At 51.3% G+C, this 12244-nt stretch overlaps 4 protein-coding genes across 4 annotated transcripts; 2 read left to right on the forward strand and 2 right to left on the reverse strand.

The window, feature by feature from the left end:
- Window positions 1-80: 80 nt before the first annotated feature.
- Window positions 81-3096, reverse strand: HOO65_020804 (putative lipoprotein YbbD; the record flags this gene model as incomplete). Its single annotated transcript, XM_071006403.1, has 3 exons — window positions 81-157; window positions 371-2935; window positions 3000-3096. 3 exons carry the CDS (start codon window positions 3094-3096, stop codon window positions 81-83), a joined length of 2739 nt encoding a protein of 912 aa, XP_070861442.1.
- A 2006-nt stretch (window positions 3097-5102) lies between these two features.
- On the forward strand, window positions 5103-6491 carry HOO65_020805 (N-acetylglucosamine-6-phosphate deacetylase; the record flags this gene model as incomplete). Its single annotated transcript, XM_071006774.1, has 2 exons — window positions 5103-6181; window positions 6254-6491. 2 exons carry the CDS (start codon window positions 5103-5105, stop codon window positions 6489-6491), a joined length of 1317 nt encoding a protein of 438 aa, XP_070861443.1.
- Window positions 6492-7696: 1205 nt separating this feature from the next.
- HOO65_020806 (Protein pacG) lies at window positions 7697-9868 on the forward strand (the record flags this gene model as incomplete). The annotated part of the gene is made up of 2 exons (XM_071006543.1): window positions 7697-8013; window positions 8122-9868. The coding sequence occupies 2 exons, from the start codon at window positions 7697-7699 to the stop codon at window positions 9866-9868; spliced, it is 2064 nt and encodes a 687-aa protein (XP_070861444.1).
- A 575-nt stretch (window positions 9869-10443) lies between these two features.
- On the reverse strand, window positions 10444-11779 carry HOO65_020807 (Glucosamine-6-phosphate isomerase 1; the record flags this gene model as incomplete). The annotated part of the gene is made up of 2 exons (XM_071006796.1): window positions 10444-11412; window positions 11600-11779. The coding sequence occupies 2 exons, from the start codon at window positions 11777-11779 to the stop codon at window positions 10444-10446; spliced, it is 1149 nt and encodes a 382-aa protein (XP_070861445.1).
- Between the last annotated feature and the right edge of the window lie 465 nt (window positions 11780-12244).

A 12244-nucleotide genomic window follows, 5' to 3' on the forward strand; every position in this document is an offset into this window, starting at 1 on the left:
GGGGGTATATAGCTAAAAAAAACAAAAGGAAATATCATTCTAAACAAAGACAACTCATTCTGGGTCTAAGCCCCCGTCAACTATAGGGCGCAAAGGGGAAAGTTAGCAAGGAATAGAATCAAAAGGGCGCAAGGAATATATTCGAGGATCATGTAAACTTACACAGTCAAGAGATGTCGTCAATGAGTCGTATGTCTGCACATTCTCGAAGCCCATCGCATGCAGTAACTCTTCAGACTCATCGATGGTCTAAGTCAAACAACGGAAACAAAGAAAAAGACAAAATGTTAGCAGTGTTCTTTCACATGAGCATAAACAAAGGGAAAGCTTACCAAACACAATACCACACTCTCACACTTATTTGCCTTACTCTGTCTGACACCCATCAACGCCAGCCCTTGGAGTACCAGGGCTTGTTGCTCTCGGCCCGCACTAACAACAGGCGCTAGGATTGCCGCCGTTGTCTTCTTACGTGTCTGCTGTTGCTGTTGTGTCGCCGCTGTTGCTGTATTGGTAGTTGGGAGCGGAAAGGCGTTGGAGAGCACGCTGCCGGCACGAGCAAATACAACGCTACCAAGGATGGTATCGCCACACTTTGCGCGCACAACGCCACAAACGCGATCGGCCAATGCGGCGCGGTAGAGAGCAACAATATCGGGACCGGCACATGAGGCTACATGGGCCTCAACCGAGCCGGCATTAGCTACACCGTGAACCAAGTCAAAGCTTAGACCGGCACGTTGCATGGAAGCAAGCAGACCATCAGGTGCAGACCAGGCAGAAAGCAAGGGAATGGCAAGGATGGCAAGGCGTGTAGGGAATTGCACAGTCCAGCCAGAAGCGGCAAACCAGTCGTGCACAGCACCAGTATCGGTATCAGAATCGGTGCTGGTGGGGATACCGAGGAAAACAGCAGGGAAAGCAGTTCCAAGTTGCGCTTTCGTGACGCCAGCAGCCGCAAAACTACGCACAGCACGTCGGTGTAGTGAACGGCCAATAGAGACATTTCGCTTAACGGGATCTACAAGTAGAGTTCCGATTACGCCTAGCGAGGCTGCTGGGTAGATCCAGGTGGCAACAAAGCCGTACAGAGCGCCGGTCGAGCTGTTGCGGACAACAAAGTGAGCTTCTATTGGAATAGCTTTGTCCGGGGAAGGGCTGTCATCATCAACAGCCCAGGCTCCACAGGAAGGGAGATGAAAGGCTGTTGAAGTGGCTTTTTCTAAAGTTGGCAGCTCCACGCTATTGCGCACCACAGATTTTATTAATTTGTCAAGGCTGTGGCAATCTCGCTCGCGGTCGTAGGGCTCTACTAGCCAAGGCTGGCGCGACTTGGTGCGATTGCGTGTCTTGCGCAAGGTTCCAGGCAGAGTGCCGGTCATAGGGCATTTGCCAAATAGAGTGCGTACCAAAGCGTGCATAGCTGTCTCTGTAAAGTCAAAAGTGCAAATATAAGTGCCTATGGTCTTATCCATCGCGAAGTCGTAGGGAGAGCTCACGGCAACAACTATCAAATGCTTTTTCTGGCCGCGTGACCGCAACATAGAGCACATCATGTCGACGTGCTTAGCGAATCCAAATTGGTACTTGTTGCGATTAGCATCAGCAGTGACTATTATGACGCAGGAAGCACGATTAATGAGATTTTCGTGGACGGGCCGTAGCCCATTTGCCGTGTAGCTCGTGTGCAGCAGCTTTCCATTCCGAGTGCGTGCTAGCGACCTACCTAGCTCACGAAACACCTCTTCTCCTGTCATGATGGCACCAGCACGGCAGGCTTGAGACCAGCGTTCATGGGCGTCAGTTTGTGAGCCAGGGGCATGACGATGCTTAGACTCGTTGAGTTTAGTTAGAGTCGAAGCTGGCAGCGGTTTGACTAGTGGAGTAAGCAGGAGGATTTCTTCTTGGGGGTGGATAGAGTGAGACAGCGGGATCAGTTTCTCGTTGTCTCGGATGACGGCAATGGAGCTGTCATAGGCGCGCTTGGAAAGGGCTAGATGCGAGGGGTGCAGCTGAGACAAGAGCGAGATTCCAGGAGGGTTGAGGGCTTTGGCCCAGGATGTGCACCCAGCCTTAACTTTAAGCACACGCTGCACCGAAGTCATGATACGGGCTTTAGATATGATGCCGCTTTCGACACCCAGCCGAAGACCTTCGATAGCTTCAAGTTGTACAGGATAAGCACGACACAGAAGCACCAAGTCGCAGCCAGCCTCTACGGCCATGACCACGCCGTTTTGCACGCCGATCTCGTGACTCAGAGCCTCCATCTCTAAACACTCAGAGATAGCGATTCCATTGAACTTGAGCTCATTGCGCAGCAAGTAATCTACAACTTGGTCTGACAAACAGGCGTGCTGTACATTGAGGCTAGGGTTAGAAATGGCACAGCCACCGACGAACATGCCGTCAAGGTTTCCAGTGGCAATAGCGTTGCGAAAAGGAATCAGGGCACTGAGACTAAGCTCCTCCAGCGTCTGGGTGATGATAGGCATATCGAGATTAGAGCCGCCAAAGTCTAGGTTGCCGTATGAGGGGAAATGCTTGCCACAGCAGGCAATTCCGGCATCTTTGATGCCACGGATTGCAGCAATGGCATACTCTGAGACTTCCTGTGGGTCATCGGAGGTGGCGCGAACACCAAGCGGTTGATAACGAGCATTAGAAAGAACATCCAGCACAGGGCCAAGCATGAGATTGATACCACAGGCCGCGATTTCTGTGGCGGTGGCTTTAGTGACTTCATAGGCGAGCTCAGAGCGGCCAGTAGCCCCGATGCCCATGGCACTAGGGAACTGGCAGACGTAATTGTCATCAAAGAGGCTGTTGACGCCGCCGTTTTCCTGGTCTAGGGCGATGAGGAGGGGTTGGGGGTGGCCGGACTGCTTAGCGATGGTTTGGAGCTCCTGGACGAGCTTTGCGGTTTGCTGGGCAGCTGGGAGAACATCAGTACAAATCTACCAAGTTTTCATATCTAGGCCTGTGAGCAAAGCACTCACATTTCAGGTTCTTGGCGGTCAATATGATGGAGCCCAGATGCTTTTCAGCAATAAGACGCTTAATCTGTGGTGTCACTTCGGTGCCATCCCAGCCCATGATGAGCATCTGACCCATGGCCCTGTTAACACAAAAGCAAGGTATGCTGAGGTTAGCAACAGGTAACAGCCAAAAGAGAGGAGAGAAGGCAAGCAAAATGAGGGGAGATAACTTGCCAGTCGAGATCATTCCATATTGGATCGGACTCGGTTGTGAGATTGCCCATGGCTGGGGGAATAATTTTGAGATTGAGAACGAGGCTGAAGAAGTAACGGAAAAAATAAAATAAAAAATAAATAAAACCAAAAAAGAGCTTGACGAGGCTACCACTATAAAATCGATCACCGGCTTACCTCCGTCTAAACCTACGTCGTAACGTGTTTTGTAAGTAAAGGGAAAGAAAAGGAAAGGCTAGACATGTTAGTCTGTGCACCTCTACTACGGCATATCGCAGGGCCGGAAGGGCAACAAGTAGAAAGAGCGTGTTATAGGTGTTGGATATTGTAGTGTGTAAGTGTGCATGATCACAGACTTTGAAGGCTTAGCGGGTTTTCCAGGAAGGCTGGGCTGTGTCATCACGTGACTAACACCAAGGTATTTAAACACACGTCAAAGACCAAGACAAACAAGACGGCACAGCACAATACTGCATACTGGACACAGATCTAGGCCCTCAAGTTCTCCCTTTTCTTTGCTCTCATTTTCTATTGCATGTGGCCCGCGCTGCAAGCTTTATCTCTTTGTCGCAGCTCCTTCATGGGCCCTCTCACTTTTACTAAGCCGCCTGGGCCTATCCGTTGCTCGTCTTTAGCTTCTTTGAGTTTCAAGGGAGGACAATAAGGCCAACCCTAGATCACGGCGCCCCCAAACCCTAGTTACCAGCCCAAGCACCATCAGAGATCCGTTCTTCTGGCACGTTACATATGCCAACCAACAAACAGCCCCAAAAGCTCCCAAGATGTCCATGACCACACCAAGCGCCTAGATAGAATGTTCCTTCCTTTTTCTTGCCATGATCCCTGTCTTTCTGGCGTGCGTGTAAGTGCAGGCTTTGCTGGGATGATCCCGACTTCGTAGGCTGGTTTTTGACTGCAACGAGAGAGTAGCTAGAGGTTACAGGCCGCTGTAAGGTTACAGGCCAGCAGGCTACAGGGCATAGGACCAAGGCCTAGCACAAGCACTTAGACCTCCTCATCTCCTTCAGAGATAAGTAGCATTTAATGCCGCGCCAGAAGCCATTAGAGAACTGCCGGGGGTTTTCTTTTTCTTCCTGATTACCTGATTGATTCCTTTTGATTTCTTTTGTTAGCCTAGAAAGTGACGAAACAATCCACCAGCAACACGTTGTACTGCTGTCATAGGGCAAGTTATTAAGTTGCAGTCCTCCCCCGGTGGATGGAAGCCTCGTTTTTTAGCGACTTTGCTCAAATTACAGGGGCGTTATAGCTGTAAGAGAAGATGGCCTGGCTGCTCTGCCATTCTGTCGCAATGTTACTGCTAGGCTAGGCCAGGCCTCCCGGCTATAGCGATAGAAACGTAGTAGGCGAGACATAAGTACCACATGTGCTAATTATGGTACGGCTTGATGGGCTTATGGGTTTTGGTGGCGGTGGGCTGGTTAGATTGAATTGTACATTAGATTATCCGACTCGTGTGCTTAAACGTAGCAGCCGCCTGTGAACGTAGTAGTAGTAGTAGATGTAGTAGCAGCAGTACTAGCACTGTACCAGTACTGTACTAGCAAGTAGCATCGCACTACTAGTGTGGCAGGGCTTGAGACCGAGATAACCGGCATATTGCCCGCAATGGCCGAGCTAGGTCTAGTTTGGTGATAAATGGTGCGACAAGGAACGAGTGGGTTTTCTTGTATATTCTGGAGGCTTCTAGCGGAGCGGGCTTGTATATAGAGCAGGCTGTCTTGAAGTTCGAACAGTTCAGCATCGTCTTGACTAGATGCTAAAGACAGACCAACAGGCACGGCTTTTATCTAGAGACTAGCAACCATTCGAGAAACCTAACCTGATATCACCACTCTACTACATATCCTGATTCCCGCTCTTCCAACCATGCCCGCCACCACCATTTCCGTCCCTTCCGTGCCGCGTATCACCAAGCTTACCAACTGCCGCCTTCTCCGCAACAGCGCCTTTGTCCCCGGCGACTTGTGGATCGACAGTGCCACGGGCAAAATCATTGATGCGCAAGCTGGCTTCTACAATTCCGGGCTTGCTGCCGACGCTGTCATCGACATGCATAACCGCATTGTTTCGCCCGGTCTGATTGATGTACAGCTCAACGGTGCTTTTGGCTTCAACTTCTCCACGCTGTTAGCTGATGACGCACAATATTCTAAGAAAATAGCGCTTGTCAATCGCCAGCTGATCAAGACTGGCGTGACCGGCTACCTGCCGACATTGACAAGCCAGCTTCCCGAGCTCTACCAGAAAGCATTGCCACATCTGGCGCCATCGGGGAAGCTACGCCGGCCGGCTGATGGTGCGGAGTCACTGGGTGCCCATGTCGAGGGTCCGTTCCTCAACACTGCCAAGAATGGCGTCCACAACCGTAGCTGCTTCTTGACCGCTAGCTCGTTTGCGTCGCTGGAGGCGTGCTACGGTGCTGCTAGCCTTACGCCTGCATACAGCGCCTTGCCCAATGCCAACGGCCAAGGCATAGCGTCCGCAATCCGCATGGTTACGGCGGCGCCGGAGCTAGGTCGCATGACGGAGGAGGTTATTGGCGAGCTGACAGAACGCGGCATTGTCTTTTCGATCGGCCACTCGGCCGCCACGTATGACCAAGCTCTGGGAGCATTGGATGCCGGTGCATCTATGGTCACACATCTGTTTAACGCCATGTTGCCGTTACATCACCGCGAGCCAGGAGTGGTGGGCCTACTGGGCGGTGTCGGTGGCCGCACGATGCCGAGTTTTGGGCTGATTGCTGATGGAATTCACCTGCACCCGGCGGCTGTAGCGCTGGCATACAAGGCACACCCCGAGGGGCTCATTCTAGTTACCGATGCGATGCATCTGGTGGGCTGTGATGACGGGAAGTACGAGTTCCAGATGGGCGACGAAATGTACAAGATTGTGAAGCAGGGCTCGAAGCTGCTGCTGGAAGGATCTGAAACGATTGCAGGAAGGTAAGTGCACGTATATGGAGACACGGATTGCAGCTAGTAGTGGATGCAAGCTGACATGTTGACACCGCCTAGTTCCATCACACTCCTTGAGTGCATCAACAACTTTATAGCCTGGACTGGGGCATCGGTCGCAGAGGCTCTGAGTGCGGCGACTGAGACGCCAGCAAGGGTGCTGGGGCTTGGGGCTGTCAAGGGCTCACTTGAGCATGGGGCCGACGCAGACTTGGTAGTGTTTAGTGAGGAGAGTGACTCCGGGACGACACAGCTGGCAGTTGAAGAGGTATGGAAATTTGGCGAGCGGGTGGTGTAGAGGAGGGAGGGAAATGTTGGCGTGTTTTAGTGGCTGGTTTTGCCGGTGATACCCTGAACAAGTCTGTTTTTAATGCGTTTAGTGGGGTAGTTAGCACAATACATGCTATATTCTGCGACTTTTACTGTGCTTGCTCATACTAACCTAACCGTATGGGGCTAGGATATAAGCTTCGATGCTCCAATATCACCCACATCGTTAATCAGCGTTCAACAGGGTCCAGGGAACAAGACAACAGCCAAGCCAAGCCCGCTGCAGGCAGTATAAACATATACTGGCGATGATAAGAGTAATTGGCATTGAAACCTGTGACAAGAGACAAACAAAGAATTGCGATGCCATTCTGGAGTTTTTCATGCTGAAGAAGTGAGCAGCAGCAGCCAAAGCTGGTATAGTGCAAAAGCGAGGTGAAGCAGAGACGCGCCAAGGACAAAAAGAATTTCATAATTTTCTGGTGCTTTTTTTTCCCGCAGCTTTAATTCTTTTTAATTCCTTTTTCCCTCCTTTTCCTCTTCATCAATCTCTCAGCCTTGCATTAGTTCAGGTCTACCCACCATTCATATCTCCAACCATCAACAATTGCCGCGATAAAATCACAGCCCGGAATTTTCTCTGCGTATAGTCTTCAGTCCCACGTAGCCGAGTCAATAGCGACCACGAATAGCCCTGAGCCGACTAGACTGCCCACCCGGCTCTAAGCGATCAAACCCCCTCCAACAATCGAGCCACCAGACCAGGGCGTCTTCCTGCTTTCTTACCAAAACATAACTCGCCTCTTTTCTACCCGGACAAAGCCACTGCTAGACCCGCTGAACACCAGTAAAAGAAGCCGCTTTGAATCACCCATCGCCGTTGTCGCTATTTCCGGGCTTCTCTTCCCGTTATGAGTCGATCGCTATCCTCCCATCTTAACTAGCCCACATCGCGCATCGAATATCTTCGTCACCCCTCGCTCCCCCGTCTACAGGCCCTCATCCCATTTTCCCCCTGTACTCTGTCTCGGGAATACTGGATTCTGGGGCCTGCGCCGCCGCGTTGTCTCGGCCTTTTCCTTCTTTGACGGGCTCTGTCCATCCCTGCATCGTCGCTCTCTCCGAAGACAAGGCATGCCGAGTCGGTTCTTATCTTGACTGTATTTGTATCCTATGCCATGATCCGACCCGCAACTTGGCTTTTCCAACCTCGACTTCAACATCTTATAAACCATGGACGGCTTCAACCCAATGGCCTCCGCTTCTGCTTCCGCCCCTGTCCCCGTCTCCGTCCCCGTTCCTATGCCGGTTGCTGTGCCTGTTTCCCACAACCATAACCAGGGCCATGCCCATAACCATGCCCACGGCCATGGAAGCTACGCCCCTTCACATCCACATGGCCTTGGCGGCCACCCGCATAACCCCCATCATGGTGGTCCTGTGAATGTTAATGTTTCTGCGCCAAACGATAACATGACCTTGGCCGGCCCACCGCAGTCCATGGGCATAGACTTTGAGCCCGAAATGGGCTTTGAGGACTTTCCCTCCATGTGAGTCTTTGCTCCGTTGTGATAGTCCCTTGCCGTTGTCTCTATTATCATTAGCGCTCCTCTATTATTCTACTAACAATATCCCACCCCCTCCCCTTCCCCAACTAGGCCCGCTTCCTTCTCTGGCGCTCTGCCCACCACCGCTATGTTTCAGCAGACTCCGTACGAATTTGACTCCTTTGCTACATTTGAAGACCCCTTCCCCTCATATCCCCGTCTCGTTGAGCCTCCGCGCGACGTTGATACCTTTCATGAAGAAGAAGCATCTCCACGAACTCTTGACAACAAGCTTCTGGGTTTCTCTGAAGCCAAGGCTAGTCTGGTGCCTATAGACGAGGCCGGCAACTTTATTGACTTTGGTATGAGCGCTGAGCTCTACGGCATGTTTTTTGTGGCCGAGGACGTCTTTGGCGCCGAGAATACTGGCCGGCCACTAGAGCTCACATGCTATCGACGCAATCTATGGCAGTGCTCTGGCCAGGTCACGTTACCGCGACTGATGCCCGTAGAGTTCATGGGCGAGAACGGCGCGCGCATCCAAATTGTTGAGTACTCGGCATCTATCACGGCTACAGAATCAATCGAACGCAAGTCAACTGAAATAATATCTGTGCCATGGAAGAGCGCTGCTGCTGCTGCCGCTGCCGGTAACGGCTCCGAGGAAATGCGCCAGACTGCTACGTCACCATCTAACATTACATTTGACCTTGAGTCAGCCAAAGAAATCGATGCGTCCACTATCTTGGTGCCGCTACTATGGCGACGCCTGCAATTTAAACATGCTACGGCCAACAACGGCCGCCGCAAGGGCCAACAACAACATTATGTCGTACACATCACTTTACTTGGCAAGACAAACACCGGTAACATGGTCAGCATTGCCTCTGTTGAGTCAAGCCCCGTCATTGTGCGCGGCCGCAGCCCGCGAAATTTCGACAGTCGCAAGGATGTGCCACTAGTCGGCGACAAGAAAGCCGAGCGCAAGAATACATTGACGTCAAATCCAAGCTCAGAGCGCGAGACTTCGGTACCGATGCAATTTGGAACAGTGCAGCAGCAACAGCAGCAGCAGCAACAGCAGCAACAGCAGCAACAGCAACAGCAACAGCAGCAACAGCAACAGCAACAGCAACAGCAGCACCAGCAGAGATTTTCGTCTGTGCCAACGCTACAGGTAGGAGGGGACAGAAACCAAGTTACTCTTTCCTCAAGCCTTTGTCTGTCTACTAACTCTCTCTTGAAGGCGCCAAGCGACTGGCAGTCCCAGACTTCGCCACATGCATATTCCACTCCACCCAGCGCAGTAGTATCAACAGCGACCAACACAGCCTCACAAACACCCCAAATGGCTCAACAACAACAACAACAACAACAACTTCCGCCACAACCACAACCACAACCATCAACAACCGCAGCACAGCAGCAACAACAACAACAACAACAACAACAACAACAACACCTCTCCAAGAAGCCTGCTCTCTCACCAGCCCAACAACGTCCTCCCATTCCAGCCTGGTCCAAAGCCTCCTCATCTACCTCTATTTCCATGCCCAATATCTCCAATGGCCCGCCACCTCCTCTTCCGCCTGGCGGTTCTGGACCTTTCCCGCTCTCCTTATCCGAAGACGAACGCAGCCCCAACCGTTCGGGCTCAGATGTCCAGAGCCCACAACACATTAAGGCCGGCATAGTCTCTGTTGCCACAGGGGCCGGCACAGGTATCGGTGTACCAGGCTCAGTAGGAAGCCATGGTGCAGTAGAAGATGCAGACATGCTCTACGAGTATTTTCCGCTAAGTGTGGACGACTGGTATGTTCGTATTATTTCATGTCTTGGGCCCTTTTTTGTCCTGTGACTTGACCAAGCGGTCTTTACTAACCAATTGTGATCATTTCTTAGGATGCCTCCCGTTGATGCTGTGTATCGCCCCCACGTAGTGCATCATACAATTGTGCCGCCAGAAATTAAAGCACAACAGGTGCAGAATAAATCGAAGCGGTACTTCGTTGCAGAGTAAAGAGGAGTCATTTTCCTTGTTACCTTTATTCATATCATATATCCCTTCCCCCTCCAATCTATCTTCCTATCTGGCCTTAGTTTATCTTTCTTTTTCGTTCCTCTTCTTTTTCGCCTCTATATACATGACAATACCCAGAGTACTTGTTCTATCCTGATCTCCTCTATGTTGTCCTGCGCCCTTTTTTTACAGCTTGCGTCAAGTTTCAGTGGTAAATTTCAATTGCTTAACGAATGGTCTATATACAGTAACTGTAGCTTTGTGAATATAATAACAGAAAGGAATCAATTCTCGTGATGTCAACTTTCGTGCCGTGTTTACTGATTTGTATGGTATCTCTGGTTTCCTTGCCCTCTACCACGCCGTTAAACTCACATGAACAACCCTCGGCATTTGCCCTTACTTCCCTTGTCTTAAGCTACAATTCCTCCCATCTGGCGTATTTGCGTCTCCGGGTTTGGAGTCAACCGACGCAGCAGCGGTGTCGCATCTGGCAGCCGGGAGGCCATGCGATCTGGCACAAGCTCCGGTGTTTTGGCTCGCTGCAGCGCGTTCTCGGGAATTCGGGACGACATACTATCCATGACCAAGTCGGGTGATGGCGTGCGGGCGATTGCCGCTGCTGCCGCTGCATCAGTCGCTCCCAGTAGTTTACTGTCGGTGTATAAGGATGGCATCCCTGCTTCAGCCGTCGGCGAGCTAGCTTCGATTACAATGGGTGTTGCATTATTGCCAGTGCTCAGTGGTGCTAGTGCCGATGTTTGCTGTACTTGGCCTGCAGGTATCATGACTTTAGCGGCTTCAGCCTCAGCCTCGCTTTCAACACTCTTGAAGTATCGCACAGTGCCCACACGCAACTCCAACGTCGCGTCATCGTCAGCCAAAACAATGGCTCGCGGATGGTTTTGTAGTGCTGACATGGTCCACATGTGGCTGACACCGTTCTCAACACACATGTGCAGAGCACGAGCCTTCCGTGGGCCAAGTGCCATGCAGAGTACCTCGTGGGCGTCCAAGACGGTGGCTACGCCAACAGTCAGAGCCTGGCGGGGGACCGCAGCAACATCGCCATCAAAGAAGCGCGCATTGGCTAGCACGGTATCGTGGGTGAGGGTCTTGACACGGGTGCGCGATGCTAGACTAGAGCCTGGCTCGTTAAAGGCAATATGCCCGTCCTCACCAACGCCGGCAAGGAAAAGTCGGATACCTCCAGCGTTCTGAATGCGAGCTTCGTATGCGGCACATTCTTTAGCTAGATCGACTGCATTGCCGTCTAGAAGATGCACGTTGCGTGGCTGAATGTCAATGTGCGAGAAGAAATTGGTCCACATGAAGGAGTGGTAGCTTTCAGGATGGTCGCGAGGCAGGCCAACGTATTCATCCTAAAGGAGCAGGAGAGTTAGGCCAAGACCTTTTTCCGGAGAGACACGAGGGAAAAAAAGATGCTCACCATGTTAAAGGTCACGACATTGGCAAAGGATACCTGAGTGAAGAAAAGGTTTTTTTGTCTGGTCAGCTACCGTACGTAGAATACAAAAGGAAACACGAAAGGGAGAAAGTAGGGCTTACCTGGCCAGCTTTGTACATGCGGACCAGCTCACGATAGACACCCAATGGGGTCGAGCCAGTCGGTAGGCCAAGCACAAATGGGTTCTCGGCAGTAGGGTTGAAGCTGTGAATGCGATCAACGATCAGCTTCGCAGCCCAGATGCCAGCATTCTTAGGCGAGTTGCGGATGACCAGTCTCATAGTGGGAAAAGGAATGAGGGGTTAGTGTGAAGGTGTGGTAGTTGTTATAATGGTAAATGAAGTAGTAATAGTAGCAGTAGTGACAAAGGACGAATGAGAGCTGTGTAGATGAAGAATAATAACAGTATTAGGTTCACAGAAGCGGGAAAATGAACAGATAGCAGAGGGTGCCAGGATATCTTGATACTAGCGGTGACAATCTTTGGAAGGTTCAGAGGAGAAAGAAGAAAGACACAACGGGTCTCTAGTCTGGCCATGCGCTATATATGAGTTATGCGAGTCTCCAAGGCCTCCCAGGCTCATGGGGCCCCCAAGTCCCGGAGCCGGTACATAAGCTGATAAGAGAAACACGCCTAGTACAATGCCTAGGTAGACTAGAGTTCAAAACAGGTCACCAGCACATATCTGAATAGCCGGATGCTCTTGGGGTGCTTCTAGCTAGAAGAAGCAACACTAGGCCACTAA

Source organism: Ceratocystis lukuohia, assembly GCF_044167205.1.
Source record: "Ceratocystis lukuohia strain C4212 chromosome Unknown Supercontig2_pilon, whole genome shotgun sequence".
Lineage (NCBI taxonomy): Eukaryota > Fungi > Ascomycota > Sordariomycetes > Microascales > Ceratocystidaceae > Ceratocystis > Ceratocystis lukuohia.